Source organism: Quercus robur, chromosome 5, assembly GCF_932294415.1.
Source record: "Quercus robur chromosome 5, dhQueRobu3.1, whole genome shotgun sequence".
Taxonomy (NCBI): Eukaryota; Viridiplantae; Streptophyta; class Magnoliopsida; order Fagales; family Fagaceae; genus Quercus; species Quercus robur.
The window spans coordinates 13,948,570-13,971,326 of record NC_065538.1 but is presented as its reverse complement, the minus strand read 5'-3'; the positions used below and the strand labels follow the sequence as shown (position 1 = coordinate 13,971,326).

The following is a 22,757-nucleotide window of genomic DNA, read 5'->3' as shown; positions in this document are numbered from 1 at the left end:
CCCTCCCTCCCATAAGAAATTTGTACTTGTGAAATGATCATCACGTTATGGGTGCAACATAGTACAACATAAATAATTAAAAGAACACATTAATGTAAGCTAATTAATCAAAATTCAACTTTGAATTTATGATGCACATTAATATGGAGTAAATTTTTTTTTCTTTTTAGGAGCAATATAGAGTAATTAGAAACCATGTGAATGCCATAAACATTAAGAAAATTGCAAGTACATTGTTCAATCAATATGTATTCTATAACCCGTAATTTTATTATTCCCCAAATATTGCATATAGTGGTTTAAAGATATGAGTAATGCTACAGTCACAAACTATTTTATAATATTTCTACAAACTATTGATGTGAAAAATTCTTATTAGTTCTATTATAAGTCCACTAATAACATCACATTTATGTTTACTAATAATTATTTGAAAATTACTAAAGCCACATCAAGTTATCAGCAGTTTGTAAAAATATTGTAAAATAGTTTGTGTCTATAGCATTACTCTAAAGATATTTAGTTGCACAATGCACCCCTTGGACGGGAGTTTAAAGCACAATAAATGTGTGATCTAGTATGTCTCACTAATTAAATTATTCATATGAAAAGAGGGATGCGCATTTACTGTGCACCCAAAGTGTGGTTTTAATTATGTTTGCAATCCATGAGCAAAACATGTCTTGTAATATTTTTTTGAAGTAGTACTCCTATTTTGTATCTAGGGTTTTTATATCCAAACCTTTCTCATACCTTCTATTAGTAATATTTTTTTTTTGAAGAAACTCAAGATTTGATATTGTAGAAGTTACTGTCTCATACTAGTCATAAAATATGTTGGATCTAAACCTTCAAGAGTGATCTTAAAGTTGTGGGGGACGACTCCTCTCCCGTTTTAGTGTCTCATGTTTTCTCCTGTTTTTAAACAGATAAACGACATGTGGCATCTACAAAATCTAATGGTAAGATATAAGGCCATATCACAGCATCATTATTTCTATTTTACCAACACTCTTCAGCAATAAATCTATTGTTCACACCCCATTGCACTTAGCAGTGGATGATAAGGACCCGTCAGAAATCATGCCGGAAATATCACCGGATCTAAGAATCCATAAGCATAAATAGAGCCTCAAGAGAGGAAGAGAACCCATAAGCAAAAACAAAGAAAAAATTATATTGATTCTAAAAATAAAGAAACAAAAGGGTGAAAATCCATTTCATTTCAATTCAAACCAGACCCATGACAAAAATCCACCGTAGAAATGGCAAGAGAGAGCTCAGTATCAAACTACCAAGTCTGAAATCAACCAAATCCCAACAAAAAAGATGAACAAACCAACAAGTGCAGATTCGAACCAGTTAAACACACACAACCACAACTAGCAATTAACATTTAGCATTTAGTTCACACATACAAATACACAAGAAGCCTTTGTTGTTCTTCTGCAATTTCTCAGCCCATTCTCTCTTGCAACTTTGTTTGTGTGAGTTTCTCAGATTCGGTGTAGGGGGTTACTGCTAAAGAGTGGGGTAAAAGAGAAATAAATGATAATTTGATGTAGCCTTGTTTTTACCATTAGATTTTATAGACGCCACGTGTCATTCATCTGTTTAAAAACAGGAGAAAACATGAGACACTAAATTGGAGAGGAGCCGGACCCAAAGTTGTGAACTAGAAGTTTATGTTGGAGAAAACCTTCAAGTGGTGATCTTGAAGTCGTGGATTGGAGATTTATGTTAGGAGCATATCAATATCAGACACGTCAGTAGATCTCAAACCTCAATTTGGTAACTATAGTTAAGTTTACTAATTAAGAATATGGTTACTCAGTCTATAAGCTTCTATTTGATGGTAGATTTGTTCACCTTAGGATTAATAAGGTCAAATACCCCCCTAGGTTTTTTTTTTACTATAAAACTGGTTCATTTCATTGGTTTTCTTTTATCATCATATCTTGTGTCATATTTATATTCTGCTATGAATGATATTGATGTTTACTTGATTAACTAAAGCTTTGCATAATTAATCTAATAATTAACTTGGTCAAAAAAGTTAATTACCCCTTTTGACTGGTGTCTAAATCCAATACAAAACATCGTAAAATTACTCCTTCCACACTAAAATATATATATATATATATATATATAAATAAATCTGGCGGATGAGGGCATTGTTGTAATTTTCATGGAATTTAAATTTTTTGCTATAATTTTGATAAAGTTTAAGGCTTATGTCCAATTGGTTTTGTGCTAGGGAATAGTGAACCATTGAGAAATTGGGCCAGAATAAATGGCTTAAGTTTAGCTTGTGTAAAGCTCAGGTTTCTTTTAGGGTTCGTGCGATTTGTCCAGTGGGTTTTGGTGAATAGACTCTTTATCCGACAAGAAGAATTGGGCTTCAATAAGTGTATAAGGCCTACAACTAAATTTCCTAGGACTTGTGAAGACAAAATATTAGTCTCAATTATCAAAATTCACTAAAAAAAAGGCATAAAAATAATTACCTACAAATACATATGTCTCTTATATAATATTTAATTATATATTAGTGTGGGAGTTATTTTTTAATACTTTGAATTTTAATAATGATATATAATTCATGCAAATATGCAGCAAAACTTTTTCACATTTATTGAGTTTTTTATTTTGTTTAAGCCTAATCTTTTTCCTACTCTTTGTAGAAAAAGGACTTGTACGAAGGGTCCTTCCTTATATATAGTTACAGGCTGTGAAAAACACTGACCGAACAAAGTTTCTTAGTGGGACCTGGGAGTGGGAAGGGCTGGGCAGCGGCAGCGGCAGCAATAGCAGAAGCAAGAAATAGATCAACACCACACTACCATCAGTCCACTGCCCCCAAATTTGGTATAATATCTAATCTCTCTTCTTCTTTTTTCTTATTATGGGAATATGAATTTCTTATCTCTCTCTCATGTCTGAATCTCTAGTGCAAAAAATTGCTAAATTTTTGTTGGTTGATAATCTGAGTTGTGAAAGAGAAGTAGAAAAAAGAGGCAGAGAGATGAGAGAACTCTCTACAGGCTACACCTACCGAAAATATGAGAGAGGGGTAGAGTTCTCTCTTTAATAAAGTGAAAGTAATTTAAAAAATAAAAAAATAGTTTGACAATGTTAAATTTTGTCTGTATTCTATTCTATTTTTTTTTTTTTTTTTTTTTTTGAGCTGATTGTATACGCTGCTTGCCTGTTAGTGTGTTTTAATTAGTTGTTGAGGCTTGTCTGCCGTGTGTAATGAGTGTTTGCTAATGCATTTTAATGTATTAAAAAACAAAGATTTTGTGAATTTGTTTTTGTTGATGGTTTGTTAATGCTAAATGAATGTTTATTTGGAGTTAAAAAAAAAAATTTGTTTATATTCTCTAAGTCCTGGCTCCTTATATAGTTACAGGTTGTGAAAGAACACTGATTGAACAAAGTTTTCAAACCTTATTATGGATCACAAAGTTGATGATGATGTAGTTGACCGTATATCTGAATTGCCTGACCATGTTCTGCATCACATCCTTTCATTCCTTCCCTGCAAACAAGTTTTTCAAACTACACTAATGTCCAAGACTTGGAAACACGTAATAACTACATTCCCGATCCTGCAATTTATTCAAGTCTTCAATGACCCCGATACCTGGCTTCCAGAAAACAAGAATAAGCCTGATGTCATAAGAAAGAAAGGCCACTTTTATACATTTGTGGTAAAAACTCTACAAAACCGCCGAAACCAGAGTCTTCGTATAAAGACTTTTAACCTTTTTGACAACTTGCTTCATGAAAAATCGATGTCTCGTGTTGACTGCTGGATTAACTTGGTGCTTGAGAGTGAGGTTGAAGAGCTAGCTCTTTCGTTTGGATCGTCTAGTATACCTTATCGCTTGCCTCACAGTGTTTTGGTTGCAAAATCCTTGTGTGTGTTGACTCTACATATGTGTAAGTTGGTGTCAACCTGCGGTGAAGGTGACATTAACTTACCATCACTGAAAAGATTCTCATTATCTAACGTTTATGCAGATGATCAAAGTATTCAGAATCTAATTGTTGGGTGTCCTGTGATAGAATACATGGGAATTGAAGGTTGTAGGGGGATCAGAAGTATAAAGTTTTTCAGTGTTCCTACAGTCAAGGAAATTATTGTAGGAAACAATTTTGACATGGAGAGGCTTGAGTTGGAAGCATCAAATCTTCATTCTCTATATATAATTGAGTGGAAGTTACAATGCAATCTCAACCTGCTTCCTTTTAAAAATCTAAAAAATTTAAGTCTAGGTACACCAAATGTAACAGAGAAGTGGCTTGAGGAACATCTTTCTGGACTTCCACTCCTCGAGAACTTACATCTATTATCGTGCTCTAAGCTCGAAAGAATAAATATTTCAAGTCATCATCATCTCAAATCATTGAAATTGGTTTTATGTGCCAATCTGGTTGAACTCATGATTGATAACCCTAAACTATGTAGACTCTCATATTGGGGTAAAACTGCAATATCCTTTTCATTGAATGCTTTGGGTTTGTTGGAAGCTGAGTACACGCTGTGGCCTCGCTATGGTACTTGGGATGCTGAGAAGATTGAATTCCTTTCAAAGATGAGAAATTCAAAAGTTTTTAAATTGAAAATTTTTTATGATCAGGTATTTCTGCTTTTATTTATTTGTTTCCTTATTTGATTATCTTGTTCATTGATTTCTTTCATTTCATTTTTTATCTTTATATATATATGTATATATATAAACTCTAATTAGTTCTTTTGTTTAATTTCTTTGTAAAGGATGTGATTATTCCAGAAGAATTGAGAGTAACCCTGTCATCACCATTATATAATGTCAAGCATTTGAAGCTTATAATATGTCCACCGTTTACAGGATACGAAATCAGTGAACTTCTAGACAGCTTTCTTTGGATTTCTCCTCTTCCAGAATTGTTAGTAATTGAATCAAACAGGCACAAGTCAGATCCCGATTTTGACAAATTAACCTTTGAGGTATTAACATTTAGTTATTTCTTATAATCTTCAGTCTTACTCTTTATGTTTTCACTAGTGGCTAATGAGGTTGCTAAATAGTGCTTTAGTTTTTCAAACAAACTTAATATTGTAGAAACCATTCTTGTTATATGTTTCTTTATCTCATGCTATCCTGAGGTTGCTTTTGATGTGGTGGATATATTAGTTATTACTTGTTAGACTGTAGTAATAAGATTTCTGGAGTAGTTAATGTTTTTGGGAATTCCTTATAATCATTTTGGTATCTGATGCACACTGTGTATGCTATATGTCCTCTTTATTGTTTTAAAGTAGCATCAATTACTGGAACATTTTGGTTTTTATTGAATTTTGAAGTTTTCATTAAATCAAAATTAGGCAACTATGTACTATGATAGGAGTTAGTGAACCATGATAAGGATCCCCTCGCTCTATTACAATAAGATTGCTGATGCAAATTTTCTTTGTTTACACTTTCCAAAGTGAAAGGAGTCTTATATAGATCATAAAGTTTATAGCACATCCATGCCTTTTGATTTGAAGGTTTTCACTTAAATCTTACTGATTATGTTGTAATGGAAATTAAAACAATGATAAAATGTTGTACACTTGTATGTAAGCTGTAAGCTTAACAACCCCCCCCCCCAAAAAAAAAAAAAAAGTTCTTGCTCTGCATATCATAGTAATCTGCATTCTAGGTAGCACGGAATCAGATGCTTTTGCTGCCATGTCATGGACAATAGCACTAAGGAAAAGGTTCCTGTTCTGAATTCTTCATGATCCTCAAGCCAATCAGTCTAGCTTTGGGAGGGCTATTGCCTCCCTCTATTGACTTGGTCTCTTACATTTTTCTTTCATTCCATTAAGCACTTAGAACTGCCCGGAATATTGATAGGCCTAGGATAAGCAAACTTGCTATCACCACCTCTGTGGGTGAAAAGGGGAAGGGACTAACCAGCGGACCCCTATTATTTTTACTATTTTGGGGTAATGCACTTTCTCAGGTTTATTTAGTTTATAGTTACATAAGTGGTAGAGTAATGCATTTCCTCAATAGGTCATTATCCTCAATTGTGTCTTTCATCCACAGTTAAAGGTTTGTATAGAAGGAAAGAATTGCTTAATTCAATTGAAATTTAATTTCCAAACAAACTTTGGTACTAGAAAACTTTTTTATGTCGATCTCAATTGGAAAGAGGGGAGGAGAGGGCTTACAAATGGAGTCCTCATAAGCATTTTTTTCCCTTGCTAAATCTCACATTGGAGGATTGTTCAGAAAGCAAGAAAGATGGATCTTGATAGCAAATACTAGAAATCTAATAGTCTATGACTTTATGTTCATATTAAAGGGAAGTAGGTGAGTTTTTGTTTTATGTCTAGTAATTGTTATTCTTAGTGGAGAAATTTTGTCAACGTGATTTGTCTAATGAATTTTTGTGGCTTGTTCTTTGTTTGGTCAAAGGATCGACCATATTAAATAAGAAGTAATCTGTGTTTTATTATTGCAGAGAAAAATATGTAATTTAGATTACAAACTTTATGCTAGTTTATATCCGAAGCAAAATATGATTGTAAGAACAAAACTTCAATTATTACTCTTTCTTTAGTGGTTGTACATGTCACATTCATCTTTGATTGTGTAACCACTTTGATATTCTAAACTTTCCACCTCTTTCTTTATTTCACTATTTTCAAAAGGAAAGAAGAAAATAATATCAAAATCTTATATGAATCATAATGCTTCTAGTAATTGATGCTTTAAATATGAAGATTGTAACTTATATCTTCTTGATTACATTCTAATAAAAATTGAACAAGTTTGAAAAGTAGATGAAAGCTTACCCCCTTCTTTCCCCTTTTCAAGCTAGTTGTCGTATCATGTTCCAGTTCCAACCCTGTATATCATAGTGATTTTTATATTCTAGGTCTCAAAGAATCAGATACTATTGTTGGCATGACATGAGCAATAGCATTAAGAAAAGGTTCCTCCATTAAACTTCAACTACCTACCTTGATCATGAAATCTTCATGATCCTCAAGCCAAATAGGTTGACTTTGTGAAAGTTATTAAGGTTCTTTTTTTTTTTTTTTGGGTCTGAAAAGCAATAGAATAATTCCCTTCTTTAGTAGTTGATGAGATCCTCAATTCAGTTTTTACCATGGTTGGATCATTGTTAAAGGTTTGTACAGTATGGAAGAATTGCTTATTCTAATAGAAAAATAATTTCCAAACAAACAGTGGTATTAGGAAAATTCTCCATCTGCACCTCTATTGTGAAGAGGGGAGGGGACTTACCAATGTAGTGTTCATAATCTTCATGTTGCTGCATAGGAGTAAATCTCCCAATTCAGCAGCTGAGTAATGTTCTTGAGAGAGTTGTGCCTTTGCTAAATCTCTCATCAGTGGATTCTACAGAGAGCAAAAATGATGGATCTCGACAGCAAATACTAGAAACATAATTGCATTGCTAGAGTCAAATCATTACCTTTTAATGTTGATAATCATATTAAAAGAATAAGGGATGTGTTTTTTTGTTTGGTTCAATACTTGTAATTCTTTTGGAAAATTTTCTCAATGGGATTAATTTTTTACCAAATTTTGAGTGCCCTGATTTTGTTTAATCAAAGGATCAACTATATCAAGTAAGAAGTACTTGGAATTTATAATCCCAAACAAATAATAATAATAATCTTCTTTATGAAATATCTACTAGCTTATATCTGAAGCAAAATATAATTGTAGGAATTTGACTTCAGTAATTTTATTTACTTTCTTGAATGGCTTTACATTTCACATTTTATCTACTATTGTGTAACTGCTTCTGTAGTTTCTGAGAATTCTAGTATTTCAATGATATCTAATTTATAGCTTGTGTGGTTTGGTCATTTGTGGGTCCATGCCAACCTCTAGCTCAAAAGACACCTTACTAACTTGTAAGAATAAGGTGATGTGATATTATTGGTTTAAGACCTACCACTCTACTAGGTGGGTGTAACATACCAAGCCAGAGAGAGAGAACTTTTGTTGGGTCCATATATAGCCTTGACTGATGCTAAAAGTTATGATTAATGAAATTTTTTTTGCAAAACACAATGATTGCTACTACTACAATAATTTGATTTTGATTTAATGACTTTTTCTCTTTTCGGACTTGAGTAGACTGGTTCCTTGCTATTTATTCCCTTAATTTTTGTGTCTTATTTTGTTATGAGATAATTAGGAGGCTAAGATGGTGTGTTAACTGAGATTTTCATGTTGCTAACGGGTTTCTTCTATTTCAGTTATCATATGAGAAGCCTATTTATAAAGGGGAGAATCCAAGTTGTTGCAAATTTCTACCATTTCCATGTTGGCGGCATTGCTTGAAGACTGTCAAGATTGATAGCCTTAAAGGATACGGAGATGAAGAGCTTCTGTACAAGTATTTTTCTGAAAATGCAAAAACCTTGGAGGACTTCCAGTTCCATGTTGGTGGTATTGCTTGAAAGTTATCCAAATTTTGAACTTGAGATGATATGCACATACAAGGATCTTAGAGAGGTATCTTTCAGAGAATGCAGAAATCTTGAAAGGTCTCATAGATGTGACTCTTAAATTGTAGAATCTTTCAGTTAATGAATTCTGCAAAAGTGAATGTTTTGTAAGTTTACTTTGAACATTTACCAACCAGCAATATCTTGTAGTTTCTTTTTTTCACTAGATAATTGTCTTCGAATTTATTTTTAAGGGATGGATTGTTTCGTGTCTGGCAGTAAAGCTATTACGATAGAGTTAAACTATTTGATATTCTTTAAGTAACAGTCTACTGCTTTTGGAATTTTAGAATGAAGTATGCCCTTCTACCAAATAAACATGAAAGAAAACATGAATTTTTTTTTTTCCTTCCTCCTACTTATATCCTCCCTACATTGCCATTCTCACACTTTTCCTTCCTCCCTACTAAATAGAGCCTTAGAAATTTTCCTTCCTCTGGTTTTTCATCTTAATCAATAATCTCTTCCCACACAAACAAATTCCTTATTTCCAAAGTCTTCTAATGAAAGAGCACCCAAGTGTGCTCTACATTCTAGACTCTTTTTTTTTTCTTTTTTTTTTCTTTTTTTTGTAGAATACACAATTTGAATGATCACTTGTATAACCCCAATTCAGCTTATATACAGTCTGGATTGCCTAATTTGTTCCTCATTAATTGCCAAAACAAGAATGAATGTCTCAGGATAGCTTGAGAATTTTCCACCATCCGATTGTTGGGAGCTTAGCTTTGATGTACTCTCATGTTTCCGCACTTGAACAGGTACAAGATTTGGAAGGAATCCATGTTGCTCTATTATGAGTGTTCTTTGTTTTAGGTGATATATTATTAACCAACGAATATATATACGCACACGTGTTTGTGTGACTAGGAAATGCAACCAAGAGTTTTTGGGGTGTAAAGTTTGATAGGTCTTCTTTGTGATATCTAAAAAGACCAAAAGTTATGTTGGTGAACTGGATTCTATGCCTAAGTTGGTGAAAATGTTAAATTTAGCTTTTGTAACTTAGTTACGGCTTGTGGGGATCATATGGGTGCTAAAGGAAATGCAAGAAGAACAAAAGGGTAGGGGGTGTTGAGACTAATTCTAGGTCTTAGCCTAATATATGATAATACATGATAATTTGGCTGATATGTGGGTCTAATTCGTGAATGTTTGGCTGTCTGGTTGTTTTGCAGTACGATGACTCTAGACATGTAGCAACTTGTATGGTGTTCTAAACTTGTTGGTTCTGATTAATTGAGTTAAACTAATCTTTTATTTATTTCTTGGTAAATTACCATGTTCTCAATCCAATTTTCCACTGATTTTGGCTTCTGAATGGAAGTATACCATTTATTTCCATGCCTAGAGTACTTAGCCTGGCTTGAGGTTGTAAAAAGTAACGCTTCTCATCTCGCTTGATTAAAAAAAACTGGTGTTCAAGAGTAGTTAATCTTCCAATAAACGTAAGTTGTGCATTGGAAAGTTTTGTAAATGAGTTGTCTCAATTGAAACCTATTTGCTCACTAAAGGTGTGCATTCACAGAAATCAGTAGTCATTTTTGCTTGTCAGGTAGAAATCAGGAGGTGGGGTTGAACAAGATAGATGTTTATTCAATTAAAAAATTCTCAGGAAAAAAAAAAAAAAAAGTCCCAAATGAAAAATTTTCATATAAGCCCATCATATACAATATCTCTCTCACTAACATGTAGGTTCCACATGACAATGAGAGATGTTGTATAGGATAGACCCATGAGATACTTTCTTTCTAAATATGGTTGTTACACTTAAATTCAAAAACTGTCACTTACAATTAGATATCAAAAGATCAATGAAAAAATGCATTATTACATATACAAATTTCCTTTTTAGAACTTTTAATATGTTCAAATTAAAATTAAATGTTGATCTTCAATCATTAGTATGTAGTAGAGCTTAGTCGCTTAGGGTACCTACAAGGGATTTGAGTTCTTCGCATGCATATTTCATAATGGGGTTAGAGTGTGTTTTGTCCCTTTCTGTGGTTGCTCCTCTCTTGAGTCTATGATCTCATCGATCTCATTAACCAATCTTCCATAAGCACACAAGGACAACATTAGCACAACCAACTTTTATAAGCACATAAAATACAATTGTTGACACAATGATCTCTATAGGAAAGAGCATTGGATTAGGACTCTCCTTTTGATAACCAAAATCAATTGCTGCTTTGAAGGACTCTTTAGGAAGTCTATCTTTATAGCTTTCCTACGACTCTTTTTTGATGAATTATAGCTTTCATACAAGTTGTGTGGCCCAAGCCCAAAGGTAAAATCTTTTCCATTAATGTCTATAGTCACAAATAAAGTTCGAAAGAACATAATTTTAAATTAACCCATGATTGACCAACTCTGTTTGCTGATTGCTGCACACCCTTTAAAATCTTCATCGTGCAAATGATTTCAATTTCAAGATCTCTATGAACTATGATAACTGAACATTACTTGGCTGCTCTAAATATTGAGGGGGTAGGGGAACATTGTCCTAAAACATTGTTCTATGTTGCTTTCAGATGATTTTTTGGTTGCACTATAAAAAAAATTAAAAAAAAAAAATCTTTGTATATACAATAGAGTGTTAGTATGTTGTTAAATAATTAAATTTACTATGTCCTAATTACTTTAACTTTAGGAATAATCAGTAATTTAACATAGTATTAGAGCACAATCGTTAATTTAGCATAAAGAACTATTTTACTATGCTAAGAATCTATTTACATTTCTCTTAAAAAAATGAATCTATTTTTTAACCATAGGTTGGGTTCAATCCATTATATTTACACATAACCCAACTTGATTGGGATCTCAAGTTGGTGATAATAAATAAAATGATAGCTATTTTATTTTGGATAATAACTTGTTATCCATGGTAAAGATACACTATATGAGGAGGACAATTGTTAATAAATTATAATAGGAAAGTTTTGACATAATTTTTATGTGAAATATAAAAAACTGTTAATAAAATTAATTGCTTTATTATTTTCCTATAAAATGTTTCTAAAAACAATTCTCAAACTCTTGCCTTAAGAGAATTCATTAACATTTCTCATAATAAAGCAATGAAAATGCAAGTGTTTGATACACTAGGTTGTAACCTTTAGCTTAAGTATATAACATATAATATAGTTCACACTACCATAAAGAGCTGTCAATGCTACACCAGCATTTTAAGTCTGAGATCTGATTTCACCATCCTTGGGGGCTGAAGATTTTGAAGCAGTGCTTGTGAGCTTTCTAAGACTTTTCTGAACCCTTTGGAAGAGTTTTGTTGTTTGGACACGAGATAAACGAAACCCAATTGCATCTAGGTACCAATCACTTCTTCCATTGAAGCCCACAATTAAGCCCTCATCCATTGAGAAAGTAAATGGGGTTCCTTCTTCGATTCCAAATGGCCCAAAGGTCCTTTTATTTGCTCCTGAATGTGAGTGATCGAATAACTGGGCTGCCACCATGCACTACAGGACAATAGTGGCCACTCACAGTGACTAGGAACTCCTCTGGGTATTGCAGCTTAATCTGGAATACATTACAAAAAATATATAGTATTGTTTTTGAAATTGGAAAATATGGTTCCTTACTTTCTTTTCTATAATTTGTTTGGTGGTTGAAGGACAAAATATAAATGTTCGTAGAATCATATGTTACAAATGTTGAAAAATATACGTAGGTTGTAATATTAGAAATTGAAAGTGATTAAGAATCCATTGTTGAAGTGAGGGAAATCAAATTTGCATAATTCGTTTTATCAAAGATTTGATTTTTGCCCAAGCTAAATAATCGTTCAAGCAAAGGAGAAGTGAGAGCTAGGTGAAAATCTCAATTTAAAATTTGGACTATTCATTGATAAATAAATATTTTAGATTTTTCCATGTTATTGACATTTAAACAAATTATTGATCATATGACAAAATTTATACCACTCATCTATCAATGAATTATCAAAAATAAAAAAAAATCTATGGAAGAATTACTCAGAAACTTTGAAGAATATAATCCATTAGTTGAATACTTGAATCAGGCTCATTTAAAGATCAATAGCTAATTTCCAATTAAAAAAAAAAAAAAAATCCATCATCATGGGATCTAAGAAAAATTTCTAATTTTAGGGGAAAAACTAAAATAGGGAAATGAATTTAAGTGCGGGCAGAATAGAAAACTAAAAATTGAGCTAACCTCAGCCGTTCGATTGCCTCCAAGACCTCCATGCTTTTCTGCTGGGATTGATTTGCCATTCTTATCATACACTACACGAATTGAGTCAATGCAACGGTCATAAACAATTGTGATTTCTCTTACCCCATGATAGGTCCCATCATCCCAATTGGTCCCACCATTTCCACCCCACGGTCCCAGCAATATTATACTTTTCTTTTTTCCATTTGAACGATCTATCCCACCTTCCTATATTCAAAAACATGAAATTCATATTATACAACATTTAATCCACACACGTCCAAATATTAATGTTTGAAGGATATAAACATAAAGGAAAAATTGGACTAGGATCATGTAGTTTTAATTTTAGATATCATATTCATCTATTATGAAACAGATGGAGTAGTATCAAAATTTAAACAAATACTTGTTTCAAGATGAAGGGGTAAAATTTTAAGAATTCCATAATAGAGTATTCCTTAAAAAATCTATAAGATCTTGTATAGAAAAAATCAATACCTGGCTCATCTTTTATTTGAAATATCTGTATCTTGCATTTTGTTTTAGTAGTATGGGAAGTAAACTTATTTAGGTATTGTAGGGGCCTTTTTTGCATATTGTGCGTTGGGCTGGGCTGGGCTGCCTCCTGCGGTAATGGGCTCGAATGTTTCTGAGTAAGGGAGTTGGGGTCGGTCCAATTGTAACTCAACTTGGGCCGATTTGTGCACAAACTATGCCTTGTCTGCCAGGAGTAGGCTTACGGCAAGCAGAACTGTTTTAGATGAATTACGACAGACAGATATAATAATAATAGCAAAATAGAGTACTTTGACTATTTAATAAAAATGGCCAAGTAATCCTTACTTATGAAACGTGATTACAGTCGTGATAATGTCATTTACAGAGAAAGTAAAGGAGAAAGAAAATAATATGAACTAATTAAGAATGGGCATAGAATCAAGTTTTAAGTTTGGTCCGCCGAAGCAAAACTAAAGAGGGGAGAATGCCTCCTCTCAATGCAAATAATCTCCCAGGAAAAGATCTTGCCGTGGGGATTAATGAGTTTGAGGGAGTTGAACCTGAATGGTTATTGCCCAAAAGGAATCCTTGTTACGTTTTGGAAGAGAGTAGGATTTGAAGGGGGAGAGAGGGAAATGGACCTACTGGTGTATGCCCATTGTATTATCTCTCTTTTTTCCTCAATTTCCTCTCTTCTTTCCTCTGTTTTCTCTCTTATCTTTTTCTTTTCTTTCTTTGCTTTCTTTTTACTCTGCTTTCTTTTTACTCCGTGAATACACTCTGTTTTTTGATGCTTTTTTGAGGGCACGGCAAGGGTCCTTTTATAGTGCCTGCCATGGCCAGTTTTTTACCACTTTACCCCTTAACCGCCTTTGTTTGGTCTGGGCGTATTTGCCGATCACCAAAGGTGTGTGACATTCACCCTTGCTAGACAAAGGCAGGTTTGTTACATTCCTCAGTCCACCGTAGCACTCTTTCCTGCCACGGCATAAATGCTTTCTCTCTCTTTCTCTCAAGGCATGCACCTAACGGTTCCTCCCTCAACCTTGCCTCTTTTGGGTGGTCTGTCATCCCAGTAGGACGTACCTCCTAAAAGGACTTGGGCAGGAGTCGCAAAATAGGTCATTTCTCCTCTCCCCACCACTAAACCATACCCCCTTTACCTTTTACCTCTGGCCCATGCCCCACCACGTCCCATATTGCCTAGGTACAGACTAGTGGTGCTTAGGCCTTGCGCGTGCTTTCCTTTCAAATATGTCCAAAAATCTGTCTGCTGCTCATGCGTTTGCCGTGATCTGGAGGCTCGCCATCCGTGTTTTTTGACCTCTTATGTGAGCTTTTCTTTGTTTTCCCGCTCCATTTAAGAGCTGGACTTTGTCTAATGATGGGCCTTACATTTCTTTGGCCCACTCTTGGTTTTCTTTATTTCTTGCAATGTTGTACTGTTATTTCTGCCGTAATAACTCAATCCTATTAGGCCTCTTTTGGGCCAGCCGTTTATTCCTTCTCTCAGTGGCTTGACATTGCCACTGTTCTGCTTTTACTTATGGGCTCCTGCGTCCCTTTGGGCATCCACGGCCCGTTTGCTTTCTTTGGGCTTCCTCGGCCCATTTGTTAATTCCGCACTCTCATGGGTTTTTTACTAACTTCATTGGGCACCCTGACCCAATAACCTTATTCTCATCCTTAAGGTTTATGGGTTTGCCATAAACCCCTTACTTCCTTAGTTTACATTACACTGGGCCTGTGGCAGTCCTTTCTCGCTTTTCTACCTCATACACTGCCCATGGGATGCTATTTCTTTCTTTTCGAACTTCTTTGAGCCCACTTGCCTCTTCAAGACCCATTTGTTTATTTGTTGGGTCTGTGATCCATTATTCTTGCCGCTTGGACCTAATGGTTTTTTGCTATCTATTTTGTCAATTCCTTGTTGCCCTTATTATTGGGCTTTCTTTCTGTCTGTCTGGGCTCTCACAAATGGCCCTTAACAGGTATTTTTATTTTCATGGAATTTGACTTTTATTGTAATAAAATATGGTGTTTGAGCAAAATTTAGGATAAAAAAAAAACTAATTTTACATATGACAAGGATGTAATTGATTTAGATGGGATTGAAAAAAAGAAAAGAAAAAAAGATCGAGGTTATCAATTAAGCATTCTTTTAGAAAGGGTTTTTTTTTTTTTTTTTTTTTTTTTTTTTAGAAAGGGGTTCAAATTCTTGTAAAATAATATTAAAGAAATCAAAGCGATGAGTAAATGGTCAAAGAAAAGAAATTATCCTGGCTGCTATGGCTGAAAGGGTCACCAGATAACATTGGGTTCAATCTTACCTTCAAACAACCCATAAATGAGAAAAAAGAAAGGGAAAAAAATGAAGAGTTTTTGAGTCACTGAAACTTATGTGAGTCAAAATTAATTTAAGAAAAAAAAAAAAAAAAAAAAACCGGATGTTAATGAAAGTATCGGATTCAAAAATCATAGAAAAATGGATTTCGTACCGTATAATATAAGTTGATATGGCTGGAAAGAGGAGATACTGAGTATAGAGGGTAATAGAAGCATGGTACTATGAGAGAATGGTTGTGGTTTGTGGTGGAATGAGATGCTAAATATAGAGAATAAACTGTACATCCCTTGCAGTATCTGATTCCATTTCCGGCACTATCTAAGGACTAGCAATTATGCTTTTGCTTTACGCAGATAACCATATTGGTTCCAACTTCCAACTTCCAAGTTGGCAGGGCCAAAAAATCCATACCTTCTTGAGGATTGAACTTATATAAGGGTAGACAATAGCCCCAACTAGATTACTCAAACCATACAATTGGAGCCGTTATAAAGATACTGCCGGTTAGCACACAACTGGCTTAGAGAAGGGAAAAGGAAAGGAGTTAAAATCATAAAATATCATTCTTATTCACAGTTGAGAGTAACATTCATTTTATGATATAGGAGATAAAATACCCTTCTACTTCAAAGCTGAAATAACATTTCATTATGTAATATGATTGTGGGTGTTGTTGCCAGTCATGGTTCCCTATTATTGCAGATAGCAGAAAACTACTTAATGCAATCATGTATGCATATACAATGCATTATGCTCAAATGCATGTGCTTGTGTCAAACAGTTTTGGCAATGGCAAGAACATATTCCTGTTACTGAAAACCAATCATAATAAGATTCAAAGCATAATCCATTAACATCTTACTAATGTGTTCTGAACTATATTTTAACCTTTTAACCATAACCAAAAAAAAAGAAAAAAGAAAAAAAAAAAAAGCAGAGTCTAAATGTTAAAGTCTGATTTTGGATGATTTTTCTCTTTTATAGGTAAGAAGACTTGTACTGTTGGACACCTATATAGGATTGAACCAACGAAATCACCCTCTGTTTCTCAATTACATTGGAAAGAAAGGCCACTTGATTAACATAGAATGGGCTTTGGTTTCCTATCACGTTCATCAGATTACCAAGATAACCGATAACTAGTTGTCTGGTACTGCAAAGTCGGAGATGACTTCAACCAAGCAATCCAGTCAGATGTACTTTTACCATAAGCTGCTTCAAATTTCTCAATCTTGATGCCCTTCAGAGAGTGCCGCCAACATTTATTTTGAGTGTTGTATGGGCAGCAGTTTGGGTTCTCTCCTCTGTGCATCATCTTTTCATATACCAACTATACATCATATAAGAAAAAGAAAAAAGGAATACAGTTACAATACGTCTCCAGGAGGCACAAATCATAAGTTTATTCTTCCAAAGTAAACATTACAACTACGAGAAAGGTCATAACATGATGTATAGAGGAAAAAAAAACACCACACAGACAGCACATGTGCACAACCCAGTACCCACACACATTTACATACAAAGGGAATCTACAGATAAAGCATTTTGGACAGTATTTGTGAGATCCTATCATACCTTGGGGAATTCACTGCTGGAGGATGATACTATTGAAAGAATCTCTGGGTGACATGTCCTCAACAAATTATCTAATAAATCTTCAAAGCATGTTAATGGTTTGATTATTTCAAGCTTGAGATCAGATTGTGGGGGAAGTAAGACTTCTTCCAATTCTTCATGTATGATGACATTCTAAATCAACACGGCAAGTAGATATTTTGTCAGATATAGAAAGTTGATTAAGGTTCAAAAATTTTCAGAAAGTCAAAAAGCAATTACCTTTTTGGAGCGGACAATCAATTTTAAGCCACTGGAGTGTTTTAACTTCTCAAGAAGTTCTCTCAATCTAAAAAACCAGAGAGGATCTGCATCTCCAAGGTGGAATTCTTGGCTATCTATATGTACTGGTTCAAAAGAAAATTTGGCTGCCTTCAAAGATGAAGGATTTGAAAATGAGAAAGGCATCTTATCACCTTTATACTCAAATGAAAAAAGATTTGGAGCATCTATGTCAGCTTCCATTAAATTTTTGCATCCTCTCAAGACAAGTTTTTTTAGCTGTGTACTTGAAATCGTTAAATTCTTCAAGTTGTTACATTTGCTTAGGTCCAATATCTCAAGGAAAGGAAATCTAGCAAACTGATCTTCAAACATTTCATCTGTCATGTTGGCATCCTCCAATGTTAATCTTTTCAAAAATACACAAGCAACCAAGTCAATTTTGCATGGTAAGGATTTCTTCCCACAATACCAAAATGTTTGAAGATTTGGGGCATTGACTTTGATCTCTTTCGGTCCTTGGCAATGGTGTACCTCAACCCTATCAAGTTTGAGAAGACTTGAAACCTGCAGATTCTGCAACCCTGTGCAGTGTATGAATCTCAAATCCTCAATTAAAGGGCAGCTGGAGATCAGGTTGTCAACTATCTGTTGACCGACATGGACTTTGTGGAGATACAATTTTTGCAGTTGCGGAAGCTTTATATTGCTGCGAAATTTCAACTTACACCCATGTAACCTTAATCCAGTGATTGTATTTGAAGCAAAAACAGTCTGGGGCAAATAATAATATCTACTTTTCTTGACAACAACATGAAGATCTAGCTCTTTCATGTTGTTTTCAATTGCAATATTGATCCAATGGTCCATGTGTGGGGCCAGTTCTAAATCATATGAGGTAATATGTAGCACTAATTTCTGTATGCTTAATTTTCGCTTGAGGTGGTTATTCAGAGAGTTGGCAACAAAGTCTTTAAATGTCTTGGTCTTGTTCCTCATTTCCAGACATTCCTCTTGTTCTTGAATCTTTTGTTGGTCAAATTTCAAAATGGAGAATGAAGTCCATATCTGCCTCCACTTTCTCGACAAAATACTGGTTCGAGCTGCATCATTTGTATCACGAAGGAGAGAAAGGATGTGATGGATGATGTGTTCAGGCAATTGGGAGATTATATCCCTGAACTCAACTCTATGGTCCAACTCGCTTAAATCTTCTCCACTTAGTTTCTTTCTTTGCCCAACAGTCTCGTCAACGGTGTTTAAATCTTCTCCACTTAGCTTCTTTCTGTCCCTAGTAGACAATTTGTTCCTTGAACTTTTGTGATGGACGCCTTTCATCCTACTTTCTTATCCAATTCTAGCTCCTGTTTGCAGTAGTATTATATTACATTAGACTAAATTTTCCCTTGTGATAATATTATTCATGAAAGGAGAAAAGTATATGACAAAATGGCTGAAATAATCAAAATCAAAATCAAACACCCTCAGCAGGCTGGGGTTGGCAAACAGAAAAACAAAACAGTTAGGACAGATGTTTGAAATCAGCACAAAGCAAAGGCAAGAAAAAAAGGATTATTCCCATTCAAATAAGATCCTTAGAGCAATTTTCAGCACACAACACTCATTACGTCTGATGGCAGTTTTAATTGGAATCCAAGATTTCTAAGAATGGTGCAAGATTGGGAATTAGAGTCCTTAGGTTTTCTTTATCCTTTTAGATAGTATACTTTACCAAGGGTCGTCAAGAGGGTAGGATTTAATGATTCTCCTGCCAGAAGCCATGGCTTTAAGGTTAAGAGCAATTATAAGGAATTAAATTCAGAGGGTGGCAGCTCTTTCCTAGGAGAAGTATATGGAAAGTCAAAACTTCTCAAGAGTGGGGATTTCCACTTGTATAACAGCATTGGGAAAAATCCATATAATAGATAACTAGAAAATGCGTCAAATAATCACTGCTGATTGTTTCTATTTGTGTAAATTAAATTGGGAGACAGTGGATCATCAATTTCTTCATTTCAACATTGATAGAAAAATGTAATCTTGAATTTTCTTGTTTGGTGTTAAATGGGTCATGTTGCTTTATTGCATTGTTGCGAAGGACACTTATCAGGTAGGCATTGTAGTGGTAGAAATTGGAAGGTAAGTTCCTTTCTGTTTACTGAGTTAAATGGGTCATGACTCATGCCAAGGATGGTAGTTGATTTATTTCATTCCTAGAAAGGAACATTGGTAGATATTGTAGTGGGGAATTTGGAAGGTAGTTTTGTTTTGCTATATGGTGCCTTTGGAGAGAAAGGAATGCAGCATTCCTGAGGTTGTAAATCATCAGTAATGAGGCCAAAACTTTTGTTCTTGTGATCTCTTCAATGATTAGATATTAGCTACTGCATTTTCTTTTCCAAATTTGTTGGAGTTATTTGATCTGTTGAATTTTAGATGCTAGATTTCATATTGGGTGTTTTCCTTGCATACATCTTGTGTACTAGAGTTGTGCTCCTTATTGTGCTTTTTATTAAACTTTATTACCTTTTTTTTTTTAAAAAAAAAAAAAAAAAAAAAATCAAAGCTTTCCATGGCATCTTCAAACAACAGAAGTTAAAAGTGAGAAGAATATCCCCACTATGTGAAAAATGAAAGAATACATATAAAATGCTACAACTTAACTTTCTAATGAACAAGCACAAGTATGGAGGTTTCATGAATGTTAAAGCAAGTAACAATACTTCCATATAGTCAACCTCTAAAGAAAGCACCCAGACTAAACTAACATGAGAGGAAACTCACAATTCAAATATTCAATTTATCACAATCTTCATAATAACTTGGTTGGCCAATTTCACAATTCAAATGCTAATTGGATTTGCACCTTAGGATGTTTATAAGGATGAACACAGAATGCTTATATAATCTACATCAATACATCAATAAGCCACTTCCAAAAGAGAAACAAATTTATGTCACCTTAGTTACTAACTGTAATTAATAATAAATTTCCAAGTTTTGGGAATATGGAATCACTAAACCAAAGATTTGAAAGCCATATGAAGTGAATTTCAATATATTGATTATATTCTACTTCTAGATGCTTCTTGCCATTATTTAGACTAGACTGGACATGACGTTCATCAATACTAAATGCACTTGAAAAGATATGCAACTTGCTCCCTATATCACTATTTTCCATGAAATGTTAAGAATATGCATGGTCCTCAAACCAATGTTTCTAGATAAATATACAATGAAATGAAAGAATGGGGGTGAAAGACAGGTAGTGGGACTACTTCTCCAAGAATTATAAAATCGTGAACTTCATCTGGTATTCTTCAAAAAAAGCAAGAATGTTAATGAGTATATCAGAAAACTTTGGAATTAAATCCTTAGAGAGCAAAAGTTGAAATTAGTATTAAAACTATGAGTTCCTTAGGAGATTTATAATAAAAATAAACAATTGTAGATCTCAAACACCCTTAGATAATAAATCCAATATAGGTTTAAAAACACAATAAACCAGAAATTCCAAAAAACAGAAAATAAAGATTAATATGATAGGGGTAATACTTTTCTTATGGGTTTACACCAAAATTTGAATACTAATGCAATTACATTTCCTAGCATCTACTGTTAGCTGCTATGTGTGTGTGTGTGCATGTCCATGTGTATGTGTGTATAGCCTTTTCCTCTAAACGGTAAACCTTAACATTAGGAAGTCCTAATGCAAACTAAAGGCAAGGAAAAAAACTAGCAAACTTAGAAATCATCATAAGCTGATATCGAAAGTCAAAAAACAAAAAATTAGAAAGCAAATACTACACTATAAGGCAAAAAAGGAGTACATGGTTGGGGAAGACTAGAGTTTATTCTTGGTTGAACCTTTTGGCATACCGTATGTAATATCTGTATTCCTTAAAAGAAAACTATTTGGCAAAAATACTTTGCTAGTCACTGAATTAGTAACATGAATCACTAAAAAACATTATTACAAAATGGTTTTACAAATTAGAATTTAGAAAACTTAACAATTAGTTTTAGACTTACTTGCCCATAAACCATAGATTGTTGAAACAAATTATTACAGAAGTATCATTAAGAAAATAGAGGTTTAATATTCAGTGTCAGAATATTCAACCATAAAAATAGGGAAATTCTATTGAAATCACTTTCTCTAATTTCAAATAAAAATAAAAATGCTGATATGTAACAAGATGTTCTTCTATAAAACCCATTGAATCCCTAAAAAATAAAAATATAATTCAATAGCAGAAGAATAAAAGGCAAAAAAAATATTGAAATCCCCATAAACTCAACAAATGTATTATTTACTACTGTCCTTTCAATTACTTCAAAGAATTATATGTTTTCAGGGTCTCCGGAAAACAGATATCCTCTACTCATATAAGCAATTAATATGTTTAGATCAACCAAAGCTCCATCATTTTTTTTTTTTTAAAGAATCTCAAAAGTCACAATTTTTCCAAGGAAATAACCGACTGATACGCTTCATGACAATTTTACTCACGTAATCCATGAAAACAAAACTCCGATGAGAAGAAATCGCATTAAACTCAATTGGGTAGGCGTTATTTTTCTCAATTGGGTCCCAAACAATTGAGGGGGAAAAAAAAAATACTTTCCTTAGTTTTCCTACAATTTCTTGGTAACCAAACAAAGTAAAGCATCATCATCATCATCATCATCATCAACAATCAAAAGAAATGACAAACCTTTTTCAGAATTATACAAACACATATACATACGAGCAAGAATACGATGAAAAAACTTAAAAAGGAAGTTACTTACCTCGTACTCCTAGAAAAGCACTGCTTCTGCATCAGACAGACTGAAAGTTTTTTTTCTAAAGAAATGACTAATGAGAGAGGGCATTTTATAAGTAATTGGGCTATGATAGAAGATGAGTTATTAGGCCCTTTATTTTCAAGTACGTGGGCTATTTGAGATGGGCCTAGTTGGGTTGTCATACAAAAGAATCTTGCATGTTTGTTTTTATTTCCAATTGAAAAATAAGGAGGTGTTTGGTGAGTGTTTCTAAACAATAATTTTCAGTTTTTAAACAATACTTTACGTATTTTTACACATTTTTTCATTCATACGTATTTTCACAAAAATTTTTAAACAATAATTTTCAGTTTTTAAACAGATGAACCAAACAGGCCCTTTCTAGAGTTCTTAACTTAATTTTTTTTTTTTTTTTGAGCTTGATCAAGACATCAATCAGTTTTTAGTGTAGGCGGGAATTGAACTCTAGATCCCTTATTCAATTATCAGAGACTTTACCAATTGAGTTAATTGGAATCTACTCATTTTTTATATTTTAGAAATAAG

General features: G+C 33.7%; 2 protein-coding genes and 1 pseudogene across 3 annotated transcripts; 1 reads left to right on the top strand and 2 right to left on the bottom strand.

Annotated features, from left to right (window-relative positions):
• The first annotated feature begins 2,669 nt into the window (after positions 1-2,669).
• Positions 2,670-8,723, top strand: LOC126725216 (F-box/FBD/LRR-repeat protein At3g52680-like). Of its 2 annotated transcripts, none has more exons than XM_050429789.1 (4): positions 2,670-2,868; positions 3,407-4,646; positions 4,784-4,996; positions 8,279-8,723. In XM_050429789.1, the coding sequence occupies exons 2-4, from the start codon at positions 3,456-3,458 to the stop codon at positions 8,480-8,482; spliced, it is 1,608 nt and encodes a 535-aa protein (XP_050285746.1). In that variant the 5' UTR covers positions 2,670-2,868; positions 3,407-3,455; the 3' UTR covers positions 8,483-8,723. The 2 variants fall into 2 exon arrangements, with proteins under 2 accessions (XP_050285746.1, XP_050285747.1); XM_050429790.1 differs by having other exon boundaries at positions 2,672-2,868; positions 4,027-4,646.
• A 2,979-nt stretch (positions 8,724-11,702) lies between these two features.
• LOC126727842 (jacalin-related lectin 19-like) lies at positions 11,703-13,240 on the bottom strand (annotated as a pseudogene).
• Positions 13,241-16,368: 3,128 nt separating this feature from the next.
• On the bottom strand, positions 16,369-22,333 carry LOC126725214 (putative F-box protein At1g49610). The gene is made up of 4 exons (XM_050429788.1): positions 22,215-22,333; positions 17,418-18,781; positions 17,157-17,330; positions 16,369-16,908 (listed from the first exon to the last, which is right to left on the bottom strand). The coding sequence occupies exons 2-4, from the start codon at positions 18,753-18,755 to the stop codon at positions 16,699-16,701; spliced, it is 1,722 nt and encodes a 573-aa protein (XP_050285745.1). The 5' UTR covers positions 18,756-18,781; positions 22,215-22,333; the 3' UTR covers positions 16,369-16,698.
• Between the last annotated feature and the right edge of the window lie 424 nt (positions 22,334-22,757).

Excerpts from the sequence above, each read along its gene's own strand:
- LOC126725216 (XM_050429789.1), top strand. The coding sequence starts at position 3,456 with ATGGATCACAAAGTTGATGATGATGTAGTTGACCGTATATCTGAATTG. Across the intron at positions 4,647-4,783 it reads TGAAAATTTTTTATGATCAG|GATGTGATTATTCCAGAAGA; the intron begins GTATTTCTGCTT and ends TTCTTTGTAAAG. Across the intron at positions 4,997-8,278 it reads TTGACAAATTAACCTTTGAG|TTATCATATGAGAAGCCTAT; the intron begins GTATTAACATTT and ends CTTCTATTTCAG.
- LOC126725214 (XM_050429788.1), bottom strand. The coding sequence starts at position 18,755 with ATGAAAGGCGTCCATCACAAAAGTTCAAGGAACAAATTGTCTACTAGG. Across the intron at positions 17,331-17,417 it reads TGATTGTCCGCTCCAAAAAG|AATGTCATCATACATGAAGA; the intron begins GTAATTGCTTTT and ends GTGTTGATTTAG. Across the intron at positions 16,909-17,156 it reads CCAGCAGTGAATTCCCCAAG|TTGGTATATGAAAAGATGAT; the intron begins GTATGATAGGAT and ends TATGATGTATAG.